The sequence below is a fragment of the Lissotriton vulgaris genome, chromosome 7, assembly GCF_964263255.1.
Source record: "Lissotriton vulgaris chromosome 7, aLisVul1.2, whole genome shotgun sequence".
NCBI classification, from domain to species: Eukaryota; Metazoa; Chordata; class Amphibia; order Caudata; family Salamandridae; genus Lissotriton; species Lissotriton vulgaris.
Window position 1 is genome coordinate 1,185,767,350 of NC_141695.1, and position 22,586 is coordinate 1,185,789,935.

General features: G+C 42.4%; 1 protein-coding gene across 1 annotated transcript in view; it reads right to left on the minus strand.

Moving 5' to 3' along the window:
* PRELID2 (PRELI domain containing 2) overlaps positions 1–22,586 on the minus strand; it is a 275,242-nt gene that overhangs the window by 126,291 nt on the left and 126,365 nt on the right. Inside the window, exon 4 of the mRNA XM_086931652.1 lies at positions 7,062–7,222. Coding sequence (XP_086787778.1) covers positions 7,062–7,222 — 161 coding nt within the window. The remainder of the gene's footprint in view (positions 1–7,061; positions 7,223–22,586) is intronic.

Consider the following 22,586-nt stretch of genomic DNA (forward strand, 5'->3'; position numbering starts at 1 on the left):
GATCTTTTTAAGGTCTGAGTCCCTCACCAATTTTTCTTACGGATGTGCGATTCCACAGCATCTAGGACCTTTGAGAATTGACCTAAAAACTTGCCAGATGCCACCAGAATAGCTTCACTTCATCATGTTAAATCCGTACTATTTAAGAATCAAAAAGTGCGTCCTCCAAACAGACGAATATTCAAACAGCAAGCATCAGTACGGAGGAAAACATGCTTCTGCATGGAACAGACCAATGGCTCCATGCACTGCATTTATGAAACAGTAGCTAGCAGCGCACAAAAGCTGCACAACTCAGAGGAAACCCCTTCTGTTAGTCCTGTTTTACTGCTGGGTTTACTGAAGTAGGTGCAAATAAAGTCTGCTGTCGAGTCACACCTCATATATAGAGAGGAAGATGATGATTTGGAAGTGTTGAGGATGAAGAGGAAGGTGAAGGAGGTAAATCTTTAAAAAAAAAAAAAATAACTTGTGAAGGTGTAGCATTAGTACAAGGTCAATATTCCTGTAATTCTAATTAAAACAAGCATTCGCTTGGCCAATGGGTCTGACATTAATATTACAACAACGGTATTCACAAAAGCTTTTTACTGGTGTTGCAGTCACAAATTACGACTATCACATTAAGCCAGCTCTATCGGCTTTGCTAATGCTAACCAAACTAGCAAAAAACAAGTGCTTTCAACAGAATGGGAATATGGGAGGTAAATAATTGAATGTGAAAAACAGTGCAATATAGTTTTCAGGTGTAAAATAGTCCCCCATGCAGGGCTTAATCTGAGTCGGATGTTGGAGGTGGGGGTCCACTACCACTTGTTTTTGTGGACCGACACTTATTTTTCCTGATTAGTCTTTGACCCATAGGAAGAGAAAGAATGATATAAAAGGAGCCAAAGGAAATGAAAGAGAAAAACAGAAGAATAGTGTCAAAGAGAGAAAGCAGGACTGAAAAAGAACCTGCAAGCATGAGATAAAGGGATAGGGAATGTATGGCAGTGGATGAAATAGGCATGAAATGGAATGACAACACAGCATTGGAATTTGCGCCCTGGAATTCGGTAGCACTGGCCACAAGCTTCTGAGTAAACCTTTGGGTCCAGGCAATAATTATTTTACAAATGAAGCACTGTTACAAAGTCATCAAGTGCTTCACCATACAAAAGAACCTGTGTCACTTGCACGAAAAGCGTAGGTAGATTTGATTCATGCACAAATATTTGTGACAATTAATAAGAAAATAATTTGAACTACACCCACTTCTCTTCTGCAAACAATGCCTCAACAGTCACTGCTTACTTTGTAAAAGAATAAGTACTGGTGCCCAAAGCTCTGCTCAGAATCCGGTCGCCAGTGCAATCAAATGTCAACACGCCCAATACCAAGACTGCATAATCTTTAATCCACCTCATGCCTCTTTAATCCACTCCAACACTCCCTGCCACTTTATCTCATTCTTGAAGGTTTCTGCTGTCTTCCTTTGAGACGGTTTTACAGTTTTTCTCTTCCTCAGTCTTTCGCTTTGTTTGTTTTTTCAACACTTACGCTCGCTAAATGTTTGATGCAAAATAATATGTGCTGGTCTCCAAAAGTGAGTCCCTGTGGCCCTCACCGGCAACCATGGGCTCAAATTAAACACTGTCCACATTTTATGCCTTCCATGGCAGCACAATGCAAACATTGCATGGTATAGTAGCACTCTTTCTAAGTATTTGGAACAGCACAATTTGCTGGAGGAGGTTCAGTTTGGTTTTTTGGCCATCCCATGGTACCGAGACGGCCTTAGTGACCGTTATGGACGAACTTCGGATGCGGGCAGACAGGGGTCAAGCAGAACAAGCACAGCTGCCTGACCCCTGTCTGCCCGCATCCGAAGTTCTGCTTGACCTGTCTGCCGCCTTCCATACGGTTAACCATGGGATTCTGATGAAAAGATTGAGAGAGGTTGGGCTGACAGGTTGTGCTCTTCGGTGGTTCCAGTCTTTTTTACTGGGTAGACAGCAAGCAGTGTCCCTCCTTTTCAATCTGCCTTCACCGATATTTCGCATGGCGTGCTCAGGGCTCGGCTATCAGCCCTATTTTATTCAATATCTATATGAAACCCTTGACTGTGGTCATCAAAGAACACAATATTAACATTGTAAGCTATGCCGATGACACGCAGCTGATTCTCTCCTTTGAGGGAGATCAGTTGACTTCAGTGGAAGTGTTTCATAACTGCTTGCGCGATACAGCGTGTTGGATGAAGGAAAATTCGCTGCAATTTAATGCTGGCAAGACTGAGGTGATCTACTACTCACCGGACAGGGTTCCTCCTGCCTTGCCTAATCATTTCTGGCCTACGGATACTTCAACCGCTGTTTGGCCAGTTAAAACGGCCCGCAACCTGGGCGTGATGTTTAATAATAAACTCACTATGGAGGCTCAGGTTACGAAAATGGTTGCTTGCTGCTTCGCTATCATTAGATCATTGCGGAAACTTTTTCCTCTGCTGCCCCTCAGGCGCGCACATTAGTGACACTATCCTTAGTAGACTTGATTTTGTAACGCCCTTTTGCTCGACTCTCCTAAGTTTCTTCTGGATAGACTGCAAAGGATTCAGTCAGCGGCGGCCAAGTTAGCCTTGGGGTGGCCCAGAAGGTGTTCTTCCTCCTCTGCCTTGGCAGAATTGCACCGGCTCCCGCTGAAACAGAGAGTTCAGTTTAAGTCCATTTGTTTAGTATTTAAAGTCCTTCATGGTATGTGCCTGTGAGAAGTCTCCGGTCATCATCAGCGAACCTTTTTTTAAGATACCGAGGTTCAGGAGAGTCAGGTCTGGCGGTAGATCCTTCAGGGTCAGCTGCCAAACTCTGGAATGAACACCCATTGGAGCTCAGACAAGTCACTGACCTCCTTCCTTTTAGACAGAGATTAAAAAACGGGTTGTTCCCCAATGCTTAGTTGCCATCTGCTGTTGGCACATTTTTTTTCTGCTTCACTCTGAGTTTGCTAAGCGCCAGGGTGCCTTTTAGGTTGCAGTGATCTCTAAAAATTAATTAAATAAAGAAATAAATAGGTAATGTTGCATTGGTATCTTCAATAAATAGGGACTTGAAAGTTCAGAAAGGAACAGCCTCTTCAGGTAAGTGTGTGGCATTTAGGCAACATTCAATGGATCTTGGGAGTAACGCTGAACAGGAAGAGCGAGATGCTAGAGACCCATGTAGTAACAAAGACGCATTTTTGAAATACTACACCAATCCCCCATCAAGTGCCACTCCCAACCTGGCCAATAGGTAAGCAACAGCAGGCACCTGGGGAGACCACTCAAAGAGCGAAGGACTTAAAAAAGCAAAACAAATTGCAGGCAAAGTGCACTTTAATTTCAAACAGAAAAGAAGTGTCTCCCTTAATCGTCCTTCTATGGACTCTGCCCTTCACTTGCTGTTATCTTCATTAGCTACGCAGCCTGCAGACTTCAGTTTACCTGACATACGAGCGAAAGTTACTCACTTGCCCCAGGAACAGATGGTGCATACTGACAGAGTAGAATACAGGCCTCGAAAAAATGATAAAAAATGTTACTAGACCTGCAGGTCTACTGACTTAAATAATATACTTGACCTAATTACAATGCTCTTGACCCTTCAACTGGTTTCAAATTATGTGATCTTGAGCAAATATCTTAATTCACCGAGCCGCCATTTTCTTCTTTTTCACTTAGGAGAGCACCTTCAAATACGCAAGAGAGCACCTTCAAATACGCAAGTTCAGCATGTCTGTTCTACAAAAAAACACTTTTGTTTGGTTTAATAGACTAAAAGTTTGCTCCATATGTAATACAAATGTAGCCACTAATAGGATATACATGAACGCTGACTAGCCTCTTATTTATTTAACAGCACTGTCATCAGGGTGGGGGCAGGAATGTTTCTCAAATCATTTTTTAAAACTATCCCTTTTAATAAATACTTACCTAAAGCATTAAGTGGTAGCTAACTAATTTGCAATCAGCAGATTTTCCATTAAAATGCCACAAAACTTCCCACTGCCATGCTAGCCACTTATATAACTATATAGTGTACAAACAATGTTTAGACGAGTTTCTGCAAATATGTCATTTGCAGATCACCAAGTAAAGGGTTCTGATTTGTTTTGCTCCCATTTAAAGCTTTGCTTGCATCACAATTCTGCATCACAAAAAAAGTGCTTGTGCAAATCCTGATATATTTGGAAATATTTATACTATTCATTTACATGCTGTTTAAATGTTGCGAGTTAAAAAAACCTGGCATCTAAAAAAAATGTTCTCAATGATTGTCAGATCACTTGGCAAAAACCTCTGACAGTATTAAGAGAAAGAAAAGTAAACACTATTGTCCAGGATTAGATAAACAGAAATTAGCAGATCCCAGCAGGCTCTATCAGCAGTAGCTAACCGAAATCACCAGCAGCCTTGGGGTTTGATCACATAATTGACCTCCTGGCATGGTAAAGTATGTAAAAGCTAATCGTCCATAGGTCAGACCACAAAACAGATTTTAAATCTCTTAGAATGTGTGTTCTATTCAGGTGAAGCTACAGCCGGGTAGTGAAAAGCTATAAGGAGCTGCAACAGTTAAATATTTTTTTTGGGTTTTCACTTACTTGACATGGGAACACATTGTTTCAGGCTGTCAGCTAGGTTTAGGATGTATTGTGTCACAAATATTTCAGGTTTGGGACTATTGAAAGCATAATATCAATAATGGCCTCATGTCCATCCATAGAAGTGTACTAGAAATGTGCACATCTACAGTTACCTTATAAGAGGATGGGTATTACACATTTTACACCTCCATTGTCAGCCTAGTGCACTGAATTCCTGTTGGACCAGGTCCGCAACCCAAGAGTTGGATTAGAAGTGAAGTAAATGTCCTTTTACATACAGTACTGAAGGGCTAAAGTGTAGTTTGCAGGTCCTGCACCAACTAGAGGATACAACCTAATGCTACCAGGAGAAAAAAAATATTTTTAAAAAGCTGGATGAACTCTCCTTACCAAATGGCCAGCCCACAAGACGACTTCAGACTGGCCCTTAAATTTTGATCACTTGATTTCTATTTTGACCGGAACAGAGTGCTGCTTTTGGATTCCAAAATGTCCATTAGTTGTATTATTTGCACAAGAGATGTCCAGATAAGTATCCATCAGTCTCTAATGGGAATGGTCTGGGTGAGGTGTGAGAGACCCTTTCTGCTGGTCTGGCGGAACAGCAGATTTAGCAAATCAGTACACAACCTCTATAGACCGCTCATCAAGCATGGAGCGGATGACAGAGCTGAGGAGACAAAGGTTCCTAAAAACTGAACAGTGACAAAGGTCAAAGGAGAGGACACATGTGCCCTCTTCTGGGTGTTCAGGCCTGGTCAGGGGACCCTTCTTTGACTTTCTGTCCACTGCTGAGACTGGTTATTAAACAACCAACAGGGAGACAACTAGACCTTGTAACAGGACTAATCAAAACTGTTTTGCCATATAAGTCACACTGGCTGGCTACAGAGGCCAGTGGCCTGCACCTAACTGATGCACAGAGAATATTTTGCACAATAATTCAAGAAGCTGACGTTTCCTTTGCACCAATGAATTGTCCCGCTGATGTCAAAGTCAGCAGTAGGAGGAGCTGGAGACTGCTGCTGGCCAAGGTGTATCAAAGGCGAAACATACAGATCTAAATCAATTAGTTTGAGACATCCAGCCCATCCACAGTCTTGGTTCTTTGGTTCTGACTTTTCCCTCTATAACTAGCTTTACAGAGCCTCAACACGAATGCTTTCAAGTCTGCTGTAGTCCATAGGGTTATTCAAGTCCTTTCACCCAGTTTTATGTAAGCCTTCTCCCCAAACATGTCTTTTGAGGAGCCCTGGTTATCATTTATTCACTTTACAATTCATTACAATTGGGAAGTTTTACATTTAGGAATTCTTAATTCAGTTTTTAATTGCAAGTTTCGTGCATCGTCGCTGATATTCCTAAATACTTTCTGTTCATATCTTGTTTAGTTGCGCCACACCACTGGCTTGCACAGAAAGGCTTTGCTCTTGTCCACTGGCAAAAAGTAGAAAAAAGTTCATTTGGAGCTACACCTTTGATCTGCACTAATGCTAAATTTGGCAGGAGACACTGACCTAGAGTCTGCTGCGTTTAGATCAACCATCATAATAACTCAAGAATGAAGGAATAATCTCACATCATTGATGCAATTTGTAGGGAGCCATTGTAGATCATAAGGTAAGGCCTTCCATGACCAAGGTCTTCATCAGCTATGCATGTAATACCATCACTACAAACAGAGCCATATTGCCTATAAAGCTGTGTATCATTAGCACCGTAAACAGGTCAACTGAAATGCTCAAGTTGCAGTAATAGCAAATTAAAAATTAGCTCCAGAAGTAATTCAGCAACTGCTGGAGAATCCAACTTCAGGCTAAATATAATTTCTAGTTTAAACAGTTTAAACATTACACTGGAGGTTATTGTCTCCTATGTGGTGTATCCGAACAACAAACAAAGGAACTTTCTAACATTTCAAGTTATAAACCTCAAACATACACGTTTAGAGACTTTAAAAAAGTAGTAATCAACTTAAAAGAAATACAAAACAAACTATCAGCAAGAAGAGTAGAAATAAATCTAGAGTTGGCATCAGCCGGCCAGAGAATATTGTGGTGATAGTAACCCAATTTAATATGGAACTTCCGTTAAAATGTCCAGGCGGCAGCATGCCTAACTTAGATTAGATAGTAAACTCATAGGTCCAAAGGTCTTGATGAGCCCATATGACAGCGGATACTTTCTCTTGTTGCAAATCTCAGCAGTTTGGTCAATTGGATGGATATAATCCAGGCATCATATGCAAAATTCCTGGCGTAGGGTTAGTGAAAGTACAATCACTGAGATATCTTAAAAAATCTATATGAAGTGATTAATCGTTTCTAGGTAGCATGGAAAGGAAATGCCATCAGATTTCACCTAAGACACATCTCACCCCCAACAGCTTCCATGTGTCCTTTAGCACCCCCAGCACCATGACAATCAAACCTTACCAATTTGGATTGTCCGAGCTTTCCCTGAAGACCGACTCTTCACTTAGAGAGGCGTATTGTGTCCAGGTCATGCAGTGGCTTTTGATGGTCATTATCCTAGCCTGCAGGTTCATCCAGGACTCCTCCTGCATGTAGATATTCGGCACCTTAAGCATGCTGCTCTGTTAAACACAAGCATCACAAGTCAGAAGCCAAGCAGCGAAGTGTGAGGGAAAAAAACGAAAGAAAGGCCACACCGCACGGCAAGGTACTGAAATAACAAAATACATACAGGATTCAAAGTACAAACCCCTGTCCACTTCTTTGCCATAAACATTTCAATACAGACCACAAAAAAAGCAATGTGCCCGAAAAACACTGTCGAACCCTTGAATTGAAACACACTGGGCAGTGACAACACACAGCAGTTTCAGTCATGGAAAATAGTGCTCTCATCATTATAAATGACTTGCTGATGCCAACATATGAGTTGATCTATATTCTTCTTTTGCAGCTATGACCACTACATTTACTATAAAACCATGGCCCCGTTGCTCTCGTTCATGGTCGGGAACCCCGTTAACTTTTGTGGATTTAGCATGATTTTTGCATTTGAGATGGTAACTACTCGTTTGCGCAACTGTGACTATTAGACATTCACAACAGCATTTCCTGCAATGGCACTGCCACAACAGGTTAACAGCAAGTCTTCAAACCTACGGCAGACTACACCCAACACCCTTTTCAGCAAAGCATCCGAAAAGGATGGACAGGGCTGTTCACGACACTAATAGGGATATCATGTCCTATATTAATGCTACCATACAATACACAATGAACTTCACTCCCAGTGCGGTCGTAAGGATTTTGTGGTCTTGAACAAGACATACCTTGGGGTCCCCTGTTCGTATTTTTTCAGCTAATTAAACAAGGCATGATGCCAAGCAAACATTCCGGACGGGGCTTGAAATAAGTCTTTTCAAGGCCCCCAAAAATCCTTCAGATGCCACTGGCCAAACAGAGAGATGGTGACAGGTAGAGGGGAGAGAGTCTGAGATATGGAATTAGACAGACGTAAGCAAGTTAAAGAGAAAGTTTACTTTCCTAGGGGGCCCAATGGAAAGTGGGAGCCTGGTCAATTGCCCACTTTGCCCATGACTTAAAGCATCTCTGCTCGCTCCCCCATCCAAAGAAACAAAGGAATCTTACACAGGTGTCGTTTTCAGTGTCCCAAGCCAAAAAATAGAAAGGTACTTACTTACCGTAGTAACTTCAGAGCTCAGCCTTCTTCACATGAGCAGGTTTTGGGAACCCGATGGCAGAATGACGAGAAACCATGTAGACAGCTATGTAGGTTTGCACTGACAGAGGGTGGTGCATGCAAGTCACTCCTGTCTGTGGTTCTGCCCTGGCCCTAGGTGGCCGGACGCAACTTATTTTAACTGTGTCGAAATATCTGAACAGAGGCGCACACTGGTAAACAGACACAAACATATATAAATACATATACACACAGACATATATCATGCTGGTAATATTGTTACATGTATCATGGGACCATGACTTATGAGAGGCCGAGGCATGAGTGGGTCATGATGTTCCTTTCTAATGTCATCAAAGTTGATAAATGGCATATTAATCATAGTAGGTCTGCAGATATGGTTTATGCGGTGCTATTTGTTTAATAGAAGTTGCTAATAAAGACATTGAGCTAAACAACAGAGTCAGAACACAAGGCGATACATCTGAGCAGTGAGAAGAAATCTCAGTGATAAACCTTTGCGATGAAGTGCCCAGTGCTTTTTGTAAATAAGGTGAATATATTTATTTTTATTTTTAGTGTTTTATAGAGCGCGAACCAGACCCGTGAGGGTAGCCGAGCGCTTTACAGAAATAACAGGTGGGATATAAGGACATAGGGGGGAAAAAAGTCAAAGGGATAGGGACAGGTGGATACATCATATGGTAGAACAAACAATCATAATATCTGGATACATTTTGGGGTAGGAACAAATTGATACACTAAGCTAGAGAAGCAGTCTCAACACCCAGGGGGTGTGTTCGGAAGTGCAGGGTGGGTATCATAAGGAGAAAAGGCCCTGGGATAATGCCGTAATGACAGGCGAAGCCAGGTTACGGAGGTGATTGTAACTCGAGCGTTAGGAGAGAAATTTGCCCATTAGGAAAGTGTGGGCCTCTTTTTTTAAGTGAGCTAGAGACGGTATTCTTCTGATGGCGGGTGGGAGTCTGTGAAGCAGTAAACAGCGATTTCTACACTTACTTTGGTTCTGTATGGCAATAACGTAAAATCTGACCTTTACTCTGTAGTAATAATGGAGTAACTGCAGACTAGTCCAGTTGTTCTATATAACTTGTTTTATTCGGACACAAACATTCACTGAAAGGGTTAAAAATGATATAACGGAAGCCGATACAGGAACTGTCTTGTATTTCCCTTCTTTTTCGATCTTTAAATGTGCTGTAGCGATTGTGATTTTCCAAACTCGGTATAGATCCATTTCAAGGCTCTGTCCAAGAGGAAAAGCACCCAAAGTCTGCAGCCATCGAACCAACCTCACAAGTTGATTAATGGACATAGAATAGGGTTTGCTGTTCAGAGATGAACGTTTTGCTTCGTCCATAATGTTGCAGGTCATCCGTGAATTGTGTATCCCCTGGAAAAGACGACTATATTTAGCCCAAAAGTCGTGACATTGTTTATATAATTGTACTGATGATAGTCGGTGTTACTTTTGATACAGAACTCAAACGTAAATGCTGCGGGTGGCTGTTGATCATCCACATTTCCTGCTTTTCCAGTACTATGCTACGATACCTTCTCTGCAGCAATGCAGTTGGGCACCACCCTGAATATATTGTATGAGTCCATAAGACACAGTTTTTGTTGTTGCACTCCTGATCTCTGTTCTCCACTTATACCAAATAAAATCCCTATTAGTTCAGACCATTCTATCTTCAGATTGTACTAAAATCTGAATTACAGATTGCACTACACAAATCCATACAGACTGTGCAAAACAGCATAACAAAGAAAGGCAATTTTATGGATTATCTTTCGGGACCAATGCTTTTGAAATAAATCAATGCCCACACTCCTTCAGGAATATCAGGTTGCCCAAGGTGCAATCTCTATAGAGGAGAAGGAACAGATTCCATGATCTTCTCTCACGAGTCCAGTACTTGGGCAACCCAACAACTCTCTTCCTTCGGCTTTCCAAAGAAAGTGACTGAAGCACTTGGGACAGGGTTTACTGGCAACGGAGACACTTTAGAGCGGACCGCACGCAACAAACATCATCAATGGACTCCTTTTCATTTCTACTTGAGTGAGGCATGATGGAGTTTGCAGTCTGTTGCCATCCATGCGCATCAGTACTCCAAAATGAATACCAACTACGACAGGGTTATGGTTGCCTACTGTACAACTACTTAAACAGAGCTCAGAGACAAAATGGAACCTGCAGACTTCAGCCATGAATATGGCAACCGCAAAGCTGCTTATTTCGAAAGTATATCAAATCATTCGAGAGTTAGGATTACAATTATTTTTCATGAAACTCTGCATTACGTTTTCTTTACTTTGCGAATGGCTGAACATCCCCATACTGTGCGCTGTGGTCTAGTAGTGGATCTGTACCGACAAGTACAGATGGGGTAGAGGGTGATGGTGCCATGGGCTCAAGGACTCTGCCTCAGATTTTTCAGCATTGGGATTTATTTCCCGCCCAGAGTCCTGCTGATCCTCCCCTCCCCCAGCCCCGGTCTCTGCTTACCATAATTAGTCTTGAGTATTAATAGTGAAGTAATTACCACAGAAAATCCACGTCTGCTGGCCCTTGTAATTCATATGCGAGGAGTGACCTTAATGAGTGCTGGGGAGGTCAAGCAAATGATCATAGATTTATGCAGACTCTTTGGTCCCCAGCCAGATTTCTTTTGCTTCTAAATGCTAAGTAAATTATCTAGCTATTTCATGTTTCATTTCTGGCTACTTCCAGCTGGTTATGGACTATTTAAATTGATGGATTTTAATAGGCTCCATTTGCAGACTGTTGCACGCAAAACACAATCAGCCAACGCGCTCATTTCCTTTCGGGCTCCCAATGTACCTTCGAAGTCATGTTTTCCTGCTGAGATGAGGCATGGAAAATGCAAACAGAAAGATAATTGGCAAAGGAAAAAAAGACGTCAATTTGCAAAGTTTTGAGCTGTAAACAGTCTATTTCCCTTTCCACTTTTGAGCCATCCGGTAAAAGATCTCAGGCCTGTGGAAGCGGGAAAGCACATTAATGAAGTTTAGCAACTGGAGTATGGACACCGAGGCTTGAATACAATCTGCTTTAAACCACGTAAAAACAAACTACATAATGAACCATTCTCATTCAGCAGCCCAATTAGCGGTGAAGCAGCTGCAGACTCACAAACAAGCATTGGCACCTCAAACAAGTCTGCCTTGCACATTAAAAACGCCTTTTAACGTGAAAAAACAGAACACAATTGCCTTCAGTATATAATCTTGCTATGAGATAATTGAATGTGTAATTCAGTAACAATTGTACCTCATTTATAACAAAACAAGCCCTCTATAAGTGGGGGAATGATGCAAAAAATAGCATTAAGTGAGAGAAAGAGAAATACTAGTTTGTTGGAGCCAAAGCCGACAATGTATATTTTAAATACCTGGAAATAAAAGGTCATGTGGAGAGTTGTGCTGTCAATCAAGAACTAAAGAGAGCCTACAGACACGAGGGGTTTGATAAAGAAGTAATTGGTAATCTAAAACCTGGTGGATTGCTGGTAGTCGGCATGATTACTGCCTGTGAAACTACCATCGATGCCATGTTACATTTTTTGAGTTTGGGTCCTGAAATGTTAGATTAGGCCCTCTGAACAGAACCTCAAAGCTATATTCCTAGAGGCCTTGGAGCCCAAGAAACTAGTATAAACTGCAAAAGGAGATTGAAACTACTTTTTCTAGTATCCAAATCCTGCAGACTAGAGAGCAGATAATGAAATTTACAGTAAGCACAACGTGAACAAAATAATCTCCAAATTGCCTTATTCTTTGCCATACTTTCCAGTAGTACAATGTTGCCAGTAAACTCGATTGTTAAACTGATTAACACCTTCGACGCTCATGACGAGCTCAGCTCGTCATGAGGTACACCTCTCGTACACTTATGCCGAGCTGAGCTCGTCATGAACAATGGGAATCTCAATAAATCAGCACAGGAGGGGAAAAGCCTTAGCAGCCATGGTGTTATACCACTTGATGATAAAAGCTGTATTTTAATGTTTGGGTGTCATCTCTCAACCTGAGAAGGTGTTAAGCTTTCTAGTTCTCTCATCAAGCACTCTACAACTTTTAATGCTGAATAATCCCCACTCTTTTGGTCTGGTGGTAGGCAACACCTTTTGCTTTTAGTAAAAGTGTATAGACTGTGAGACCAGCCTTGGAAGGCTTACTCAAAAAGGCAGATCTTCAGCTTCTTGCAAAAGTTAAGAAGAGAGGAGGAGGCTTTGATGCGCTGTAGGTCGTTCCAGGCTTTAGGAGCCATGTATGAGAAGGTTCAGCTCCCTGCTCTGCATTTGTGTATGCCTGGGGTGTGTGCTAGCAGGATTACCAGCAGCAATATAAAAATAAACTTTGGTAATTTGGAATGCCTCTACATACATAATACATAACCATAGCTGCAATACCCCTGATACTAAAGTAATAATGTTGGGAGTACGTCTCCCCAATGGCACATGATTTATCACTTAAATATCAGCTTTAAATATACTTCGGAAATTCAACTATCTAACCGTAGACATTAGCTTATGAGTTCTTATGCTATGCACAATTTCATCTAGAAGACACACTTTTCAAAACGGGTATACATATAATAATTCAGCCACCTCAAAAGCGTCTAATTCATTAGGCTGACTGCACACAGGAGAGCTCCTTACAAGAAGCTGGAGAGCTACCAGTTGCTCACAAGCTACTTGGTGGAGGAGCCTGTGCTAGATTCAGATTCATCACCCAACAATAGCCTAATATAAATAAGGCTCCCTGTTTTCAGTTCTAACGGATTTTTACAGATAAATATAGACAGAAAACAATGTGTTTGCTGTCTGCATTTATTTTTAAGAGTGGATAAATACAGAAAATTGTGCTCTTTTTAAGTGACTCTACGTGCTCTTGTTGATTAATTATATGCCTGCAGCTGAGAATATGGACAGCATGGGAAATTAAAAAACAGGACGAATTTCTTTACATAATGGCATATGTCAACATACATTTATGGTATAATGCTAGTATTCACCATTGGATGTACTGGTATGTAGTATTTGACAGCTTAAATAGCTAAAACACAACAGGCATCAAATTATGAGTGTGCATCTATTAGTTAAATAAATATGGTACTGTACAGTTTTTCATCTTCATTTATATGCAAAACACAAAATAAATATGGATAAATACATAAGGAAATGTTGAAAAAATAAGTACCATAAAAACGAGAGCCTAAATATAAACTGCAGATTTTACCGCAATGCACATTCTGCGCCTAAAGCCCTTAAAGGAAGTGATATCCAGTACCACAGAGATCAGTAGTATTGTACATTATCGAAATATGAAAATCCCTAATCTGAAGAATTTTCCTCAGCCGGTGGAAAGTACTGAGAAATCTTTTTCCATCTTAACAAAAGATTACATCTCCCAGGATTTACAAACTTTCCCTAAAACATGTTCTGGCCCTCAGTCCCATTTAAAAAATATACAAGCAGTGGGTTATTGATAACAGATTTCAAGTCATAGAAATCCCAATGTAGTGTTTCTTCGGATCTCACAAAATTATTGCACAACTGTACTCCTCACTATTCTTAAAGAATATAACACTGACATTTCTTTGGGAACTCCTGCCTAGTCTAAGGTTAAAAAAATGAAAAGTTGAATATAATATTGCTTAACATTCTACAATAATTCATAACATTTTAATCTCAAAAATTTAATTCAGGAAGGATCCATTCTCAACTAACATGCAGTAAAAATGTGAGACTATGCTGGGATTGTTACTGATATTATCATGTAACAGGCGATATGCAAGAATCAAGGCCTCAAAAAACTGTCAGGTTGTATACAAAGGTAATGACCTAAGTAAGCATAAAACAAGAGGGAACAATAGCATTCTCAAATTTTTTTGTTAATGAAACAATATTTAAATATTGGTTCATGACTTGTCTAATTGTAGCTAAATTTCTAGATCTTTAGGCAGCTCGATAATATGGCAACTACGTCTCCCCTTTCTAGTTTGCCAGCAATGAATTTAAGGGGTTTATCCCTATTCAGTTCACCACCCAATATGGCTGGTCTGTTGCTATAGATCACAAAACCACCTGTGAGGGCAGAAAAAGAGGAGTAGATTTGCGTTGCAGACTTTGCTAAACTTCATTGGCCAAACAGCTGTGTTTTAGAGATCTGGTCTTTTGTTACAAGATTTTTATGAAGACAAGTGCAGTTTTACTTGCATTCTCTAATTTCTCCCTATTCTTCTTCTAGATGTTTTAGGTTTTCTGATGATTAATTAGCGTAGGTTCCCAGAGTGAAAAGTGTTCGGATCAGGGAGAGCTCTTTTGGCTCCCTCACACCGAAGATGCGTCAGTTGAAACTAGCTGATTCCGAACTTTTTTTAGGTCTCGGGACGAAGCTGCGAAGCAGCTTCCGGTCAGAGAATTAATGTCCTCTAGTGGGGCTTCAGAACCCGCCCCCCTGCTCTGTCTCTCCAACATTGGCTGGCTTCCTAAAAGGAGGCCAGCCATTGGAGGAGAGAGCCGTCCCTCCAAAGAAGCTCCGTCTTTTTCGGATTCGGGGGTGTGATTTTTTGCATTCTTTAGCCCTGTGACGTCGTCGGTCACTCAGGGCGCAAAAAACACGCCCCCGAATCCGAAAATGGCTGTGCGTTTCTCCGAGGCATTGTCTCCTTGCCTCGGAGAAACGTGGTGGTGTTTTCGGAGCTGCTCGCCTCCCTTCCCTGTTGCTTTTAGGAGCTGCTCGGCTCCGCTCGCCTCCCCCCTCCCTCTGCCCTCCTCCGTCGCACTCTCGCCTCTCCCCCCCCCTCCCTCTGCTGCAGCTCTCGCCCCCCACCCCTTCCTCCCCCCCGCTTGTTTGATTTAGTGAGCGGAGACAGCCACATCCTGATGCGCGAAGCCGACCCGGCCTTCCTCGGAGGTCCAGCAGCAACAGGAGCCCGGGTGAGCCTGAGGATTGGGCTGTCGAGCCCTGCTGGGCCTGCCACTGCATCACAAATCGCATCAGGTAGGTGGTCCTTGATGTTGTCTGTGTTTTTGGGCTCCTGATCCAGCGCTGCTGAGACCGAACACTGACCAGCCTCGCTTCCGGGGTGGCCTAGCTAAAACTGGGCTGGGTGGCGCCATGGCTTTCCATTAGCGACCGTGCAGCGAGGAGACACAGTGAGGTTTCCCCCCCGTCAGAGACATCCTTCGCCCTGTAGTAGGGTGCGACGGGGGTTCAAGTTCCGGGCTGCGGGTGAGTTTCTCCATACCTTTAGGAGATCCCAGGCTATATTACTCTGCGGCCTTGGTCGGGCCACCACTTGCTGCCTGTGCGTTGCCTGCAGCTCTAGTGTGCTACCGCCCTAAGACCCCTGCTTCTCTCGGGGGTCTGGATACCCTGCGCTGGGCATTGCTGTTTCCCCTCTGGGTGCGCGGTGGGGGGGAGTGAGCCCCCAGCTGTGCTGGAGCGCTTCTAGCCACATCGTACTCGCCACTCTGGGCCCTGCTTATTGGGAGCATACTGGCCCAGCTTCCACACATTAAAACCCCTGCATCACTTGGGAGCCGGACAATAAAACAAACCTCTGCCTACCAGACCCGTCTCCCTGGTCCACGTACCTACATTCCTGAACTGCATTAGAGGCTCCTTGGGGGACAATGCGCCACACATGCTGGATCACTCCCACTCTAACGCACTTTGCCAGCCAGTGCCTTCGTGGTGCCCCTTTTTTGACCACGATGAACTGCTGTGTGTGGGGCGCTTCCATCCAGTGCCTCGAACTGGGCCTGTACACCTCCTCCTCTGCAAAAGCCTCTGCTAATCATCCCCTATTGCCACCATGGGGAGGGGGGATCCTAAACAATGTAAGCTCCAATTTGAGAGAGACAAACAGTCTGATAAAGCGAAGATCATGTAAGACTCCTAGGAGCAAGTGTCTGATCATGGAGCTGTGAAGCAATTAACAAGGACAAATGCCATCATGGCAGAGTTGCGGGCTGGATTCTACTCAACAGATGCTATTTCAAAACATTAACCAGCCGCCTAGATCGCATGGGAGAAGGAATTGAACATCACAGCACTCACTTTATGGTGCGGAGGAGCGTATCGCAGGCCTGGAGGATAGCACTACCTTCCTTAATAAATGTCTGGATAAGGTGGAATGACTTCTCAAAGCAGTTGCTGCTAAGAACGAAAGTCTCAAAGCGAGATGACATAGAAATAACATTCACATCACAGGTATTGCGGAATTCACCAATATAGGATGTCCAGACCAGTTTGTAGAGCAGCTGCTTATAGAGTTATTTGCCCGTCAGAGCTTCATGGACACTTTTGTGGTAGAGAGGACACAAAGAGCGTTGGGGCCCAGGTCACTGCCTGGAACGTCTCCTCGCCAAATAATTGTCTGCCTGTTGAACTTTGGGGCCAGAGATACAGTGCTCCGTCTTGCTCACGAGTGGGGCCCATTACAGTATCTGCCAGATCCTTATATCAAGATGTCAAACCTCTCCTCTGCACAAAAGGCTTCAAATATGGTATGTTATACCCTGCTTGGCTCTGGGTGGATGTAGACTTAAAGGCTAGGTTCTTTGATTCCCCAGCTGAATCACTTTCCTTCTGTAAGGACCTTCCATCTAGCAGTGCCCGGTGGCCGCTATCCACTCCATATCGTGTCTTGGCAGATTTGCAGGACTTGCAGAGTGTGGGCCTTTTCCCCCTGGCTGAGATGCTTGTACTCCGTTTCTAAATAGTGTTATTCTTGGATGATCATCTGCTGAGCAGTCTCTTACACTCACCTTCACAGTAATGTCTTAGACAGGACAATCACACATATGCCTGTAGCCATATAATGTATCACATCAGATGTTTATTCTTGTGGGCTCCGTTTCGTAGAGTTGTCCACTCTTGTGAATACCATACCATAATTTGTGTGTTTTTTATTTGCTTGTTGGTTTATTCGTGATCTACCTAGCAGTTTGGTATTCATTTTACATGGAGATTGTTGTTGTCTTTTGTTTTTGCACTTAACAAATGCCTGGAATGAATTACTCCAGCTGTTTTATTATGCAAATCATGCATATTCCATTACAACTGTGACTTCAAAAGGGCGATCTTCTTTTGCTGAGATAACATTTCTGACTTGGAACGTCAGAGGCTTAAATAAACACCGCAAAAGCAAGCAAGTATTGGCTTATCTCAATAGACATCGGTCAAAAATTACTTTCTTGCAGGAGACACAGCTCCCTCCACAGGACTCCCCCGGATTTACAAAAACCTTGGGATCTCACAGATATTTTTCTAGCTACAGTACTTATTCACAGGGGTGAGGGGTGTACATTCATAAAAGCATCCCCTCCAGCCTTATCAATAACTTCATTGATAAGGAGGTCCGTTATGTTGTCCTTGCTGGTCATTTGGCTGACCACTGTGTACTACCAGTGAATGTGTATGTCCCTAATGTGGATACCCCTGATTTCTTTCACACGCTCTCATCCATACTGGGACATTTTGACGCTGCCCCTTTTAGACTGGGAGGACCACAACAGGGTGCAGAGCAGTGAGTGCATGTGCAGAGTGGTGTGTGCTGTTGAGTGCAGAGTGCTGTGTATTGGCAATGTAAATGACAATGCAATTTATTTGTGATTTAAAGAAAAAAAAAGAAATGTCATGAGCTATGCCAATAGCTCTACCTTTAATGATGCCGAGACCATTGCATTGCAAATGCTTGTCTGAAAGAAGCTTCAAACTTCGCTTTTTAGATAGGTTGGCCTTAGTTCTGAACTGCTGCGATTTATGGGGAGTTTTGTGGGCTGATTAGTGCTGGGACACTCATGTTGGAGTAGCCATGCGCTTAATAAATGTCATTCATTTATTCATGCTTTCATTCATCTTGTTGTGTGCCTCTGCTGTCTCCAAACTGTCTAGTAATGTTGCCTCTAGAACTGGGCAATACTTCTGTTGTGGTAAGAATAAATGATGTAGCACAACTTACTATGCACTGTAAACCTCATTCACCCAAAAACCAACCTATATTTGCCTTATAGTTAGATAAAAGAACCACCAAATCCCTCATCTGATTGTCTCCAATCACTATTTCCATTTCATGAATTCTGGACTTGAAAGGAATTTTGCATTTGTATCAATTGCCTCTAACACAGAATTTTTGGACTTCTTCTGGAATTGTTTAATCCCAACCTTGGGCGAAAGAAGAACATCCATAACTTTTCCTGTAGTGTATTTCTGACTGAGAAGCTGTTCCTTGTCTGAAAAGGCCTCTACATTTTTGAAAAATTGAAGAGGGAGCAAGGATGAAAAGAAAAAAAAGCTGGGAAAAGAGGCAAAAAACTGAATTGATCACAAGTGGCTGTGCTGAATGAGCACTCAACTCAAATTGCCAATATATGGTGTTGTTTAACCCCTTCCACGCTGATGACGAGCTGGGCTCGTCATGGCGTAGCCTCCTCGCACGCTGATGACGAGCCCAGCTCGTCACGTAACATGCGTTTCCGCAAAACTCAGCGTGCGAGCGGAATTCCGCTAGCGCGCATGGTGTTAAGTTGCGTCTCTCAGAGACAGAACTCCAGGGAATCAGCAATCTAATGACATTTATTCGAAGGTTTAGAAATACAGAAGAGATTCGAGCACTGACAAAAAAGATGATTACATTTGCTGACTACAGCCCAAGTGTTGCATCAAAGTGAGGGCTCGTGAAATTGGCTGGCTAGAGGCACACGTCTTTGGGGAGCCCTGCGGCCCATGGTGACGTTTGTGTACCTTTTGTGTAAAAAGGAGCAAGTTGGGGGGTTTACTGCTTCACAGACACATCCAAAAAGAAGCCAAATGTTTTAGAGGGATTTTTTTATGAAATATGATCCATTCCCTGTGAAACTGGAACTGAAAGCATTATCCACGAAAGTACTGTTAACTTAGGTTATGTATAATTATGGTAGAAAATGACCTGCTTTCATAAACAGCGTATAACTTATGACCTTAAGAAATATGTTTTAAACAACTTTCTAAATAATGTCAAATTAGCTTAATGTTATATGTACAAAGGAATGGATTTTCAGATGGTGTGCTCCTGGAAACAGAAAGCTCTACCTCCATGTGTTTTTTGAACATGAAGCACACTTAATTAAGAAGAGCTATTCAAACTATTTCTGGCGGATGTTTTGGGAATTTTAAGGGAGCTTATAATTTTGTATTTAGGCTAGCATACACATATAAAGTATTGCCTAATTTTGTAGTCATGTACCATAATTCATGTAAAAAGTTCTGGATGGACTTGGTAAAGGTGTAAGCAACCGGAAGGCACACATGAACTACTGAGGAATCAAACTTACTTTTCCCCTGCCCACACCAGTATCAGAGGTCTTGAGGGATATGAGTGTTGAAAAAGTGAGAATTTGTATTTAAGAGAAAAGTGAGGTAGGAAAGCTAGCAGCTTGGACTCTATCTACTGGCTGAACTGAAATGCACAATGTGGAACCAGAAAACCTGGGATGGATCCCGGCTTCCCCACTTAAAATAATTGCCCAGGATCACTCAATTAGGCTATTACAATTTCCCTCCTTTGTCTTCATTTTAACATATAAGAGGACCTAGAAATACAGGACTTCAGGTTGTGCACTGTACAAAATCCTTCTCCTGTGTTTTGATTTAATCACTAATGGCATTGTTGTCAGGCAGGGAGGGGCGTGGGAGCATGGACGTTTCTAAACTCATGTTTGAAAACTATCACTTTAAAAAAATGCTTCTGAATGCACTGCTATAGTCTGATTTACTTAGGTGAAACGATTCTACAGATTAATAAAAAACACGATTTTAATTTTGAAAAGAGCATCATATTTTTATGTTTGTGGTCTTTAAAAATGGTGTTCCTAAATTTAAGGGCTGCTTTCCTTAACAGAAATTAATCTTTAAATAAGTTCTTGCTGGTTATTTAAAAAAAAAAAATTATGTTAGTGCTGAGTCGAGGAAAAGGCTAGTGCTGCTATTGCCCAGGGAGCCGCATGCCGCCCCCGGCCATACTTTGAGTATCACTGCCATTGTGTCTCAAGCCCTTAAAGAACAAAATATAATGCATCATTAACCTCCGCCATCCTGGCGGATGACCACTCATCATATAAAGATCATTGTGTCTTCAGAGGAGAAGCCGCCACGTTGACTTTGCTGAAGGCACTATAACTTCTTTGAGCGTCCGCCATGTTTCAAGCGGCCACTCAGCAAGCTTTTTTTTACTTCAAAAAACAAACTAACAAAACGTGTGAGTTCGTCTTTGAAAAACAAACAAAAAACTAATGTCTTCAACACCCTGGCCGATTTCAGGCTTTTGCTGGTGGTTCCAAACAGGATAAAAGGGACATCTGATAATCCGCCCTAAGTAGGCTAGATGGTCCAAGGTAATAAGACTGAAAGCCTAATGTCTGTGGGGCTGTTAGTCTAAGGTTGGCTCCGCAGGCAAAAACATTTCTGTTTGCCACTCTATCTAGTGTGGACAAACAGTCTGGTGAAATATTGAGTGCACCAAACTCTAACCAACTCCCAACGTTTCCTAAAGAACTCACCCCTGATATTAGATTTGCTGCAGGAGAATTTTTTTTTTTAAGTCTGCCTGTGCCAGCATGCCACCTTTCAGACTAGATCCATCTCACAAACACAGTTACCAGGCATTCTGGATCTCAGCTGCAGAGCAATAATCAAACTCCAGTGCACTCCTTGCATCTAGGTAAACTAGCATTCAAAATCAAATCAAAAAGAAAATAATTTGCCATGATGACAGAAAAAGTATGCATTATTATTTTTTTTGCAGTGATCATTTTGACAATATTGTGAGATTATATTTTACTCTACTCAAATCCAACGAAGATGTAAAAGGTACGCAGAGTTGTGTGGATCTTTTTTGCACAATAGTAAATGTTTCCTGTATTGTTTCTCTGTTATGTTATGTTAACAGGCATTTATTGAGCGCACGTACACCCGTGGGTTTCATGGCGCTAAGTGGGGAAGGCGGATGAAACAGAGGCGCTTAGCCAGCCACTTGCAGGAATAGCCAGGTTTTCAAAGATTTTCTGAAGCTGATAAGATCTTTACAGCTTCGGAGTGCCAGAGGCAAAGAGTTCCAAAATTTTGGGGCAAGATGGGAGAAGCTGCAACCACCCAGCCGTTTGCGTCTAAAGGACGAGGTGGTGAGCAGAAGGTGGTGGGCAGAGCGGAGACAGCGGCTGGGGTTGTATTTAGTGAGCCGACTGCTGATAAATTTAGGGCAGTTGCCATGCACGGCTTTAAAGACCAAGCAGCCAGTCTTGAAAGAAACCCTGTGGGTCAGCGGGAGCCAATGGAGTTGAGCAAGGCAAGGGCTGGCAGAAGACCACTTAGGGAGTTTAAATATCAGTCTGGCTGCTTGATTTTGGACCATTTGGAGCCTTTTTAGTAAACCAGCAGGAAGACCGAGGTAGATGGAGTTAGAAAAGTCCAGCCGTGAGAGTATCAGTGCTATTACCACCTGGATCTCTTTTAGGAGCTTTTATATGCACAATAGCATTGCGCAGGAGATGAACACAAACTGTTTTCAGTTAAATATAACTTATTCAAAACCATTTTGTTCGCGGTAAATAAAAACATCTGCCACAAAAATTAGCACTGCAAATGTAGTAAAACAGAACACCTTTAAACGTTTTCCATCATGAAGGCTGCAAAAAAGACTGCAGGAAACAGATCACGGTAGTAGCAGAAGTGCAGCACTATTGATCTTCAGAAACAGGCTCTGGTCCAGGCATAACTGTGGCCATCCTAAGTTAGTTGTTTGTGTGTGTTGGTACTTGGATGGCCCTTTCTCATCACTTTCAAGGACCAAACTCATTTATATAGTGTTTGAAGCAATCATACATAGCTAAAGACCCGATTCAGGCGAGAGACTCCCGAATTTTAAAGCAAAAAATGGCTTTACTTTAGATGTCTCCTGCTTAAAATGGCCTGAGCCTCCATACAAACCAGTGGCAAAAATACATCCCCCATCTCCCGCATCCCACTTTGAAAATGTTGGCATGTATGAGCAAGTACCTCATAAGATACACATGCTGTGGTAGAATTTGTCTCGGAGGGTTAGGCTAGACTCAACTCTACTCCCTGGCTTTTGTGTTTTATCATAAAAAGTGTCCTACTCTTTGTACATAAAGGTATTGGTTGCGGTTGATGAAAACCCCACTACTTCTCCAACGCGGTTATAATGCACCAATCGAAGCAATATGACA